General features: G+C 43.6%; 1 protein-coding gene across 1 annotated transcript in view; it reads right to left on the bottom strand.

The window, feature by feature from the left end:
• Positions 1–4772: 4772 nt before the first annotated feature.
• Positions 4773–12028, bottom strand: part of SRMS (src-related kinase lacking C-terminal regulatory tyrosine and N-terminal myristylation sites) — a 75964-nt gene continuing 68708 nt past the window's right edge. Inside the window, exons 7-9 of the mRNA XM_085619681.1 lie at positions 10268–10449; positions 9574–9730; positions 4773–6354 (exon numbers count right to left, since the gene is read on the bottom strand). Of these exons, the coding sequence (XP_085475807.1) occupies positions 6176–6354; positions 9574–9730; positions 10268–10449 (518 nt within the window). The 3' untranslated portion in view covers positions 4773–6175. The remainder of the gene's footprint in view (positions 6355–9573; positions 9731–10267; positions 10450–12028) is intronic.

Genomic DNA, 12028 nt, shown 5'->3' with positions numbered 1-12028 from the left:
CACAGAGACATAGCTTGATGAGAAGGCCAGTGGCATATTTTTCTGCTACCTTGGATCCTGTGGCCTGTGCATTACTAGGTTGCCTGAAAGCTGTTGCTGCAACTTGCTTAAGCATAGAGCAGAGTGAGTCAATTGTGATGGGACACCCTGTCAGGGTGTACGTTCCTCATGCAGTGGTGATTTTACTGACCAGATTCCGAACACAGTACCTTACTCCCAGTAGGCTGACAAAATATGAAAGAATAATACTGGGGGCTGAAAACGTGATAATAGTGAGATGTACTGTTCTTAATCCACTCACCTTACTACCTGATCCTTATGAAGAAGAAGTGAAAGATGAGGTTGAGCATGAATGTCTGGACGTGACTGAACTTAGTACCGAGCCATGTCCTGACATACAAGAACCCTTGAAAAACCCTGAGCATGAACTGTTTGTAGATGGCTCATGCATGAGACATGAGGAGGGAGGATTAAGTGCTGCCTACGCTGTATGTACACTAACTGGAATAGTCGAAGCATCCTATTTACCAGAAGTCAAATCTGCACAAGTCGCTGAATTGATCGCCTTAATTAAGGCATGCAAAATTGGAAAAAATTGGCGAGTAACCATATTTACTGACAGTCAATATGGTTATGGGGTTGTGCATGAAGCAGTGGTGGTTTATGGACCAGTCTGTGGCAGGTTCCCACATTTGGAAAGAGCCATGGTTCCCCCGTAAACATCGTCCATGGGGACTGCACTCCTCCCCAGTGACTATCTCTACGTTCAGGACGCAGTGGCGACCAGGGCTGGATTGACCTCTTTCCCTTCCTTAACTTTACCCCAGAGATGCACCAGAAGGAGTTCCCACGCTGGCAGGAAGGAGGCACAAGCACATAGGCTGCCTGTTTGACACACAAGGGATAATCCAGTTTGACCAACCGATTGTGCCCTAGAGGAATACTTACAAGTGTGATACTGGGTGCCTCAACTCACCATTAAACCCTACGTGGAGCGACCCCTTATGGCTTTTAAAAAATGGATTTTGCTTAAGAAGAATGACAGATGTCTTATTACAGAGATCTATGCACTATTGAGTGGGGTGGCACCACCGGCTAAAACAGTGGGACAGAAGAGGTGGGAGGCAGAACTAGGCAGAGCCCTGTCCATCAAAGAATGACAAGACATCTACTACCGGACACGTCACACTGCTCATAATAATGGCTAGCACAGAGACAGCATATAAAATAGTCTCCTACTGGTACGCTGCTCCTGCTTGGCTCCAAGCGTTGAGCCCAGGGCACACGAAAGACTGCTATAGGGGTTGTGGGGGGAACGGGCACCTTGGTCTACCTTCTCAGGCACTGACCTAAGATAGTCCATTACTGGGAGCGCATACTTGATATAGACAGGGCCTTCAACACCACAATCCAGAGGTTCCCAGCCTACACTATCCTTAGGCTTCCCAACCCTCTAACCTATCCCCTGTGCTCACTGCAGGGGAGACAAATGGCTCTGGCCCTGGGGGCTGCCCACCAAGTAATTCTCTCTGCATGGGGCTCCGACAGAGTCCCCAACTACACACCGTAGCGCCATAAACTATGGTTAATTTTTGGGATGGAAAAACTCTTTAAAGTGGTCGACCCGAAAGAGACTCCTATCCTGACTTGTGGGCATGATTCATGCCTATTCTGTCCTCCAAATTCGAAGAACTGACATGTCCGACTTAGCTTAAGCTGCTGTGCTTGCTCCCCATGACATAGCCACATGAAGGCCCAATCCCGCCCTAAGCATTACATGCCGACATGCATCCACTTTGACCCGCACCAAGAGCCACTACACCGCAGTCATAGGTCACTGCAACTTTCTCTTTCAAAGGAGTTAGGGTGTTGGGGGGATGGAAGGGTGTCGTTTCATGGGTTGTTTGTATTGTTTTGATTCAAATTGTGCCTTAATGACGCTGCTGGCCCCAGAGTTGTAGTCGGATAGCTATGTAAAGTTTTGTTTCTAGCTGTACCATGAAGATGCTGATAGCCCCTGGGTTGTAGGCAGTCGTGTTTACGAAGGAGTTATTTTGGTGATGATAAACAGAATTCACCCATAAAAAGCAATCCCTGCCAACCGTTTCTGATTTCACAAGAATTCAAATCAGTTGACTTGCTTTGAATGTTTAGGGATAATTTGACCTAGAATGAATTCCCTCAGCACACCAGGACCACCCCATCGATACTCAATGGCTGCAAGAAACCGAAGACCTGGCTGTTCACCTATGAGCTCTGCCCAACCTACGATAAGGTGCACCTTACAAATCGACATGACATGACATAACATAACAGATGTTAATGGCTACAAATGTCCATTCCTTTGGTTATTCTTATGTAGTGATGTCATAATAGTGAACTTAATGTACACCACTATCTTCATTATTGATATGTCTGGAACAAAAACAATAAAATGTGTTATAAAAATATATATATATATTCCTCTAATGGCACCACTTTAAGGGTTGGAAAATCTCCATCCTTTGAAATGATATCTGTTTTTCTAGCATCCTAAGGCTCAGATCTATCTTTTTTCTGAAGGCCCAAAAAGCTGCTCAGGGTTACCTAGTTTGTATGGCCAGGCCCTCCCAAGTGTCACAGCCTGTAAAGCTTTATGGGGAGTTCAGGACTGGCGCGATTTGAAGGCAACATGGTTTGCTATAATGTTGAGCCCAGATCTTTCACAACATCCTTTCTTGTGAGACCTTGTCGTGAGGTTCAGGGAGTCACAAAGGAAGCACCAGCTGCCGACAGTGCTGCATTTGAAATCAAATGCAAAAAACAATTGATGGACAGAATGCAGAACAATGTCATGCATTCACCCCAGTACAGAGATCTGGGCCTAAACCCATAGTTTTTTGGCTCACCGTGCCATTCCAGTTTGAACCCAGCCATATGCATATCAGTCTTGACCCTGTGCCCAATGGGAACAGTCCAGCCAGGCCAGGTCCTCCCTGGACTGGAAACGAGCATCCTAGGACCGGTTTCGGGGTTTCACCCCTCATTAGCCAGGATAGCTTGCCCCAAAGCCGGTCCTGGGATGCTGGTTTCCCGTCCATGGAGGACCTGGCATGGCAGTTCGGGTTGGACTGTTCCCATGAGGCACAGGGTCAAGACTGATTTGCATATGGCTGGGTCCAAACTGGAATGGCATGGTGAGCAAAAGAATGATGGATTTAACCCAGATCTCTTGACTGGGGGTGGATGTTTTGATTTGTTCTGCATTCCATCCATCAATTGTGTGTCTTTTGCATTTGAAATCAAAGCACTCTTGCTCAGAGCATCCCCTCATTTTTAACTTACTTGAATAGTCTTTTGTTTTAGCTCTTTCCACTATACAGCTGCATAAAGCTAGAGGCAACTCTAGAGCACAGTGTTTACCTAGAAAGTAAAATTCCTATGTCCATCTCTTTCCTGCCCACAACTTGCAGAACAGGCCCACATTATTGTACAGACTGGAAGTGCTGTCAAGGATCTGTACACCTGATGTAAAGGAACTGTGCATTTCTGACCTCTTCCCTTCTAAAATACCTTCCCCAAATAATTTGCATGCCTGAAACTCCGTTCTATTTTCCATCTACTGATAAAGACTAAAAAACTACTCCATCTACTTTTTTTCAACTCCACTAATGATTTGAAATTTGTGACCGACACATAAGCCAAAGCAATTCTGATCGCACAATCCCAAAATAATTCACCTTTAAATAATAATGGGACTTGGCTTTTTCACCTATTTAGCAAAATGCACGGGCAAGAATGTAATCCATTTATTCAAGTGATCACAATAATCCGCAGTCTTCTTTCCCCGAGTATAAACTGAGCCTGCCATTTGCTCCTGGTGTATTTCTTTGACCTGTGCTCTAGTTTTGGTCTTATCTATGCCTCTTCCATTGATGTTAGATGTATAGATGATCTATCCTCACCCTGTGCAATCTTCTAGGACTTCTTCACCTCAGATGGTTTGTGAATCATCTTTTTTCTCTGCTGACCGAATGCAGCAGCTAAACTTATCAGTGAACCTGTACTTCGATTCAGAAATCCATTTACATATGATAATCAATAACCCACACACGGCAATAATATGTGGGGAAAGATCTGTGTTTGATTCTCTGCGAACTTAAGTAAGAACTTTGTATCGGGATTGGCAAACTGTCCATACCATGAGTGACCATCTCTATCCGAGGCCCTCCTTGCGGATATCGGGAGCACACTGGACAACGTACAATAAGTTACAGCTCCTGGAATCTCCTCTTTCAACAACTCTGTCTAATACCAGACCATGTTCAAAGGGATCTTTGTCAAAGATTCTAAAAGCATATGTCTATAGTACTTAAGGTATAAAAACGTTGTTTGCAATTCAATAGACCAAACTTCTAGATAAAACAGTATTAGAGAGTGCTCCTCCAAACAATCAAGACCATGCTACTAAATCCAGCAACATTTAGCACTGATCTTCTCATAATGTAAGAAGCGGCCAACATAATGTTTAATTAAATACAACATAGAAGTGTTTTAAGCCTTCATACAAGGGAGAAGCACACAACAAGACTACTGGATCAGTGTTTCTTTTTTTATTCCTTATCCCACCTCAATTCCCTTCGCTGCAACTAATGAGTGGCAACACCTCATTTCCCACCCTGTTACTACAAGTATCAGCTAGTCCCCTTGTGTGCCATAAACCACCACACCATTTGCATCCAAAACATTTTCAGTAAATTTCTTTAGGCAAATAAACTTGCTATTAAACAGTATTATTGATAATGTAGCGGTTATTTTATTGTTTTTTTTACCCCACGGCTAGCACAGCACTTTCTGTTTTTAGTTTTCACCATTACAGATGAGGTCTCTATGGTCTTGCATAAGGGGAAACATCTGAATAAAGAGTAACTTCTCTGGCATATAATGTTCTGATTCTTCTCCTCTTCTTTCTTCAGCCTCCCACTGCAAGGATCCACTTGGTGAAATGCAGCTTTCCCGTGGTTTGAAGGAGTGCATGCGGTTTCTCATATAAATCTAGGGTTTTGCTTCTCGCCGCAGGACCTTCTCTTTAAGAGTTCAAAATGTCATCCTTCTGTTTTGTGGGCCTCATCGTTCACACAAGCCTATCCATCTGGCTTTAGAGGCTATTCTGATGATCCAACAACTGGTTCTGTTAAAGGATTGGTTCTGTCCCCTCTCAACTGGCTTCATCCATTCCTTGCCCAGAATACTATAAATGGAGGATGCTGTATATGACACTGAGACAGATGCAAGAGGGAACACTCCCATCCCACTGAGTCGACGGTGTTATTTTGACAAGCAGTTAATGAGTTTCAGACCCGGTGCAACTTAATCCTGTTAGTACTCAATCCAGGACTTGCTAGAAGAGTGCTTGGCAATAATTCAGTTCACAGTCTGCTCTTCACAAAGTGACAATTGTTTCCACTGTTCACAGCCCTCAAACCTCAATGACTTTGAGCTTTAGAAAAGACTACTTAATACACCTTTGTGGCTTATTCTGGGGTTCAACTGGAGCAGTTTGGAGTTTACCTTGGATAGTTCTCAGGGTGATGTGAGCTCTTCAGAGACATAAGTTGCTGGAACGCATTGATGAGAAACAAACATGTACCCTTTACCTAGGCATTATTCAGTAGGAGCCTTTAATAATAAGTTGGTTTGTGTAGCCTACACAGAATTTATTATAAATTAAGTCACTAGGTATTCAGGTGATGTCAAATTGAGGGAGCCGGAGGCAGAACTCCACCATAGCAATGCAAGCTTCTTACACTGTCCTTGTGCCTCAAAGCCCACACATTCCAGTAAAGGGGTGCAGACATGGGACTCTGCCAAACAAAAAGTATAAGTCATTCTTCTTTGCTCATGTGCCTGTCCCTGAACTACCAGGGACACACTTGATCTGTAGGCAGATAGCTGGGGATAACCATCTTGAAATCCAATTCAGACACGACTGATCCTACGCAGCTTTTCGCTGCCTACGGTATCATTGGCTTAGGAGTCCAATCAAAGAGGAACCTATATTGTTTGGTGCTATGTATTTGAGAAAATGCCATCTGAAATACAACTTTAGCTCACTTTTTTTTTTTTTAAATCAGGTTGGGAAGAACCCTTTCATATTCCATTCCATTCCACTGTCTCTTAATACCAGGGGCTTCTACTACATGTTCTTGAGGACAGAGTTCAGGTTTTGTTTTAGTTCTCGAAAAGTGGGCCTAAGGTGGGGGAGTTCCCGCCAGCACTCCAGCATCATACTATACACGTCCACAGGGCAGATCTCTGGGCGTGGCAGGCGGTATCCATTGCAGATCTGTTCAATAGTTTCTCTATTATTCAAACCTAGGCAAGGTTAGGGGAAAAATAAGTCAGTTTAGTGTTTCTGATTGATGTAACACAATATTAAAGACAATAAATAAACAATAAAATGGGTATAGCATGGGCAGCAGCAGTGCAAACTGCCCATCATATACAGAACAGTTACCACGCTGGTTTCAGCTGAGCAATTTAAATTTAAATAATTGGTACAGTATGGCTATCAGTAATGCAAGCTTCTCCATGTGCATGAACCAGTGCAACCGTCGTTGCAAGCCTCTTTACCAATACAGAACAGATACACAACTGCCAACAGCAGTGCAAGCTTCTCTCACACCACAGGCACAACTTAGGCAAGCGCAGTACAAGATTCCTCCACGGTACAGTGCGGGGCAATTTAAAACATTCTGGGGCAGATTTACAAGAAGGTGACGCAACTATAGAGATGCACCACTTTCCTTGTGCCACCCTAAAAAATGCTTGCCCCACCATGGATGCGCCGTATTTACAATACGGCGCACCATGGCGGAAGGATTGCCAGATACGTCACAATTTCAGATGCATCCGTTGGGGCAAAAGTCACGCATTGCTGGAGACGTGTCGCAAGCACGACGCAACTCCAGCAATGCATTTTGTGGCCTATTCCCACTACACTGCGTCACTCCTTACTCCTGCTTCAAGCATGCGTAAGGGTTTGACGCAGTGGCGTCCTAAAAGTGACGCAGTGAAATCTTGTAGATTTCAATGCGTCACTTTTACGAGGCTTTCCTGCATAGGAGTGTCCCCCTGCATACATTATACCTGACACAGGTATATTGTGACGCAGGGCTTTACAACGTGACACATCTCCCTAGATGCATCACGATGTAAACAGGGCGCATTTTTTGGGCCGCCGTTGAGTCAAAAAAAGTGACGCAATAGCGGCACAAAGAGGCGCAAGGGGCTTGTAAATCTGCCCCTCTGTAAGAAGCTTTAAGGCATATCACCTTAAGCCCTCCTTGGCCACTGGTGATGTTAAACTGGTGAAATGGAAAACAGACTTCATAACAGCTTTTAAATTGGATCAGAGACAGCGAGATCCTGGATTTCCCAAATTTGTCTTTAGACTGAGCAATCATTTCAGTGTAAGGTTTTGACAAATTTTCATGTGAAGTAAGAAAACAATCTTTCTTTGTTCTTTATAAAAACTATCTTAAAAGACAGTCATAACCCTCTGTAATTTGGATTTTAAGGGAGCCTAAAATTTTCACTTAGATCTCACAAAGCTGTTTCACTTCCTGGAAAGACTTCATTTTGCTAGTTCTTTAAAGGAGAAAGAGACACCAAAGCCCACTATTTCCCACAAAATTGTGTCATGCTTTACCATAAAGAACACTTTGCCCTGCAGACAACCCCACTAAGGCAGACCAGATTACAAACTGCACGTTGCAGGGGTCGCGAAATTAAAGGCACCGGAATCACTGAATATGTCTGGTAATTCCACCTCTGCACCATGCAATTCTACATTTATCTTTAATTATTTTTTTATTAACCACTTATTCAGCAGCATAGATAACAGTTATACAGCGTTATTGGACAACTCTGATTACAGATACTACCGTTACAACATTTGCGCTCGAGGCTATGAGTATGGTTATAAACAAAATCAATATACCCATTTATTATACTAGTCCCCCAGGGTCGGACCCACCTACACAGACCTATTTGGATGAGAGCCATTAGTGTCTCCTATACTACACCCATCTACCCCAAACTTTCCACCATTTTCAAGAGCAACACCGACTTTGGAATACCACTTTTTCGGCAGCCATTATACACTTTTGGGCCTGGAATGATAACTAATATGCGGAGGTCACATTTACTGGGCTATTTCCTACTTGTGCATGGCAGATCCATGGCCCGTTTTCGTACAGAAATTCTTCTTGCCTTACGCAGGTGGAATTTCAGCGGGAAATGTTGGGTGCGAGTCGGCAAGCGGTGTACTTGTAATCGGGTGAGGTGGTTGGGGCTATAGTTCTACCAGACTCATAATTGGCCGCTTACTGCCAAAGCTGCTTTGGTCTCATCTTAGGCATGTACCCCTATTGATGTAACCTCCAAGGGCCCTCCTTGAACTAATCCATATGCATTTTTAGAAAAAGACAAGATGCTCTAGCTGTCTAGACAAAAAGGGGGTATCAGTGTACAAACAATGTTTAGGGGAGTGCCTGACTTGGATAATTCTGGATATCCTGGCTGCCATTCTCGCAAGAGATTTGGGAATATATATGCAAATTGAGAAAGAAAGCAGAAAATAGGGTGCGCACTACTGAGAATTTACTACATTGATCTACGCTTACAATAATGCCACTTCATCAAAATTACCAATACTGATAATGCTGCTACTTAGAATTATACTACATCACGAGAGGTAAGTAGTAGGAAAAGCGTAAGGAGTATTGTTAGGGTTAGTGTAAAAGGCAGTGTTAGTTTTGGGGTGAGGTGGTAAGCCTAGCCTTCTGGTTTGGGATAGGATTCCGATTTACTTTTGGGTTTAGGATAACAATTTGAGTTAAGATTAAGGCAAGATTTCAGGTTATGGTACTGTTTAGAATTAAAGGAAAAGTTGGATTTTTGGGTTTAGGGTAAGGCTACATTTTAAAACTAAGCGTTGGGCCTGTCGTTACCACACTAACCTTGCACTTAGCTTTTTCCGTGGAATAGTGTTCTCACTGGTTGTATTCTAAGTAGTGGTAATTTCAATGACGAGAAAACTATGTCTTGGTATCCTCATATAGTTCCTTTTGAGTGGCATATAACCAAATGTGCACTTAAGAACATATTACTTGCTGTAGTAGTTTCAGTTACTTTACATCTTGGCCACTATGCCCTCTCCTATATATTCATCCCAAGCTGGAAGAATTAAGGGAACTGAAGTGGTGAGGAGGCATTTGGAGAGCAGGGCTTGTCCTCAGGGCAAGAGCCCACCGTGCGCTCTCTTTAGTGATATGTACACACCTTGCGCCTCTCAAAGCAAACACAGTATCCTAAGTGAACTGAAATCAATATTAAAATCAATTTATTTTCCTCATGTGCATCCTCTCTCGCTTCTATCCGAATCCCCTGGCCTTATTATTTTATAACTTGCAGAGCAGCAATCCTGGTGGCCCGCGATTTTCCAAAAGGATCCCAGTTGCTTCCTTTCCATCTACATAATAGACATTGAATCCCTCAACTTTAGGCTGAGAATGAAGAACTCTGCTTCACCTTTGTAGGGCTGCCCCCCATAGGAGAAGACCTCGTAGAGCAGGACGCCATAGGACCACACGTCTGATTTCAAAGAGTAGTTGTGAAAGTTGGCCGCTTCCGGAGCCGTCCACTTCACTGGAATCTTGGTGTTGGAGCTTGGATTGTAAATGTCATCCTGGGACACAGTAGAAGAAAACAGACAGTAAATCTTCAAGCAAACCAGATATTTTCAAACAATTGTTCCTCCAGTCCTAGCCTCTAGGTAAAATCCCACAGAGACTAACAGTTATCACACTGCCACGGGCCCCACATTGCCATCCAGCCCTGTAATGATGCGACCGTCGGTTAATAACACTGATATATAATGAACTTTCATTAAATGCAATGACCTAGGGTCTTTGATTGCAAGCTATCTAACTTTCGCTGGTGCATGCAGCTCACTCACCTAAGACATGAGGATCAGTTTATTGAACTGGATGATGAGTCTCCTGTTCAGGGTGGATTCTAATGTTCCCTTCGAGATCTATTTCTGACTTCACTCCAGAAACCATCACCTTGCCCATCCCCTCAGCTAATGCTTTGATTAATTAATGTGTTGATGCATCTCCCTCAGCCATGTATTTCTCCATGATTTACCAAATGCAATTGTGGTGAACAGAGCGATGCATGTTAGAGAATCTAGAAGTCTGGAGGAGACATTCGTGAGACTTGCCTTCAGGAGCCTTGCCAAACCAAAGTCAGCGATTTTGCAGACCAGGTCCTGTCCCAGAAGGATATTTCTGGCGGCCAAGTCTCGGTGGATGAGGTTTCCCTCCTCCAGGTAAGCCATACCCTCTGCAATATGGCAGGCAAACTGCATCAACCTCTTCTTGTTCACAACGTTTTGGTCGCAATCTAGGAAACAGGTACATATTAATTTACATATTTGAGATGCTATTGCTCAACCTACCGACTACAAACCACCAAAACAAGGTGAGGCATACTATCTACATTTATACAAGGACAACTAGATTTTGAGAACCCCTCAGGTACAATCCCTTCTTACCAGGAACTTATTTTGACAGAAAACCGGCACCACAGAATACCACTGCACGCTAATATTTATTCTATACACTTCCTCTTTATTGATTTTCAACATGTAATGCATAACCGCTGAAATTCAGTATGTAAGCATAAAGATTGACTGCATAGTTTCAGTCAGCCACAACAAATTCCCTGAAATTCTTTTACCCTTTGAATGGCAAACCCCTCCACCCCGACATCTCCAAGTAAGGGCTGTCATACAAGAAAAGCATTCCAAAGTGCTAACAATGTTGTGGTCTAAACCATAACAGATACCTAAGCAGAGGAGTGCAATTGTCAAGACCACCCCACCATGCCCTATCTTACTGTGCAAACAAATTCAGAACTTTTAATGCGGGTGAGCCGAAATCGCTGGGTAGACAAGACGAAATATAGTTCAGAAATGGGCCTCATGTAACCTCGACATCATTGTACTGATTGATTAACACGTCATAATCTTTTCAGGACCACAATTTTCCAGAAAAGTATGTGGTACTGTGCCAAAGCAGAAGCTGTAAAGAGCAGGTCTTCTGGCACAGGGTGCAGTGTCGTCTTCGTACATAGGAATGGGCTGCGATTCCAGGAAACAAACCAAAATGCTTGATTGAAATGGGAGTCTAGACCTGCTCCAGAAAGTAATATCCAGCAGGAGGGGAAAAAACTGGAGACCAGGAAAAAACCTTCCTGCTGTCCAGGCCAAGCAGCAAGGTGAAGGCAAGAACAACAAGCAGGAACTGGAAAATTAGGAAAATCCAGTGAGTGAACAATCAAGCACGAACCATTGCGAAACACCTGAACTCCAAATTGACGCCTCATTTATAGGGCCAAACAGGATGTGAGGTACTCTTGGAATAGGTTTGGCCATCTTGGATTAGGAAGAGAGCAGGAGTAAAACTTTCAAATACCTGTAATTGCCAAAGTGTATCTTTCTTTTAAATTACAGTCGATGATACACTATAAAAAGTTCATAATTCCGTTGCAAGAAGAGTACAATATAGTGTTCTCCTGCATGCATCGTTAGTAGGAAGCCGTCATGCACAAGGAATTCACCACACAATTCAGTGCGCTGGCTCGATTGAGCTGAGATGCGCCAGGAAAACACAAGATGGCCGCCACGGACAATGATATGCCTCAGGCTCGAGGAAGGCGTTTGTGCGGGTGGGAGTCAGTCGTGGAGAGATGTTATTGTGGTCCGACTCTGCCTTGATGTACTAAGTTAATGGAAAAACCTTACAGTGGCACTTTTTCACTTCCACCGAGTGTCCAAGATAACTTTCGCAGTTCCCAAATGATCCCACATCAAAAGTCCTTCTTTGGTGTCTTAGCAGGGGGAGTGCAAGCTTAACATTATGAAAGATAGCAGTTGCTGTTGGATATCCCAGGTTGCCCTTCAATGCAGCTAAAATGTCCT

The sequence above is a fragment of the Triturus cristatus genome, chromosome 7 (assembly GCF_964204655.1).
Source record: "Triturus cristatus chromosome 7, aTriCri1.1, whole genome shotgun sequence".
Lineage (NCBI taxonomy): Eukaryota > Metazoa > Chordata > Amphibia > Caudata > Salamandridae > Triturus > Triturus cristatus.
Note: the sequence above shows the minus strand (reverse complement) of the source record. Positions and strands in the feature narration are given on the sequence as shown.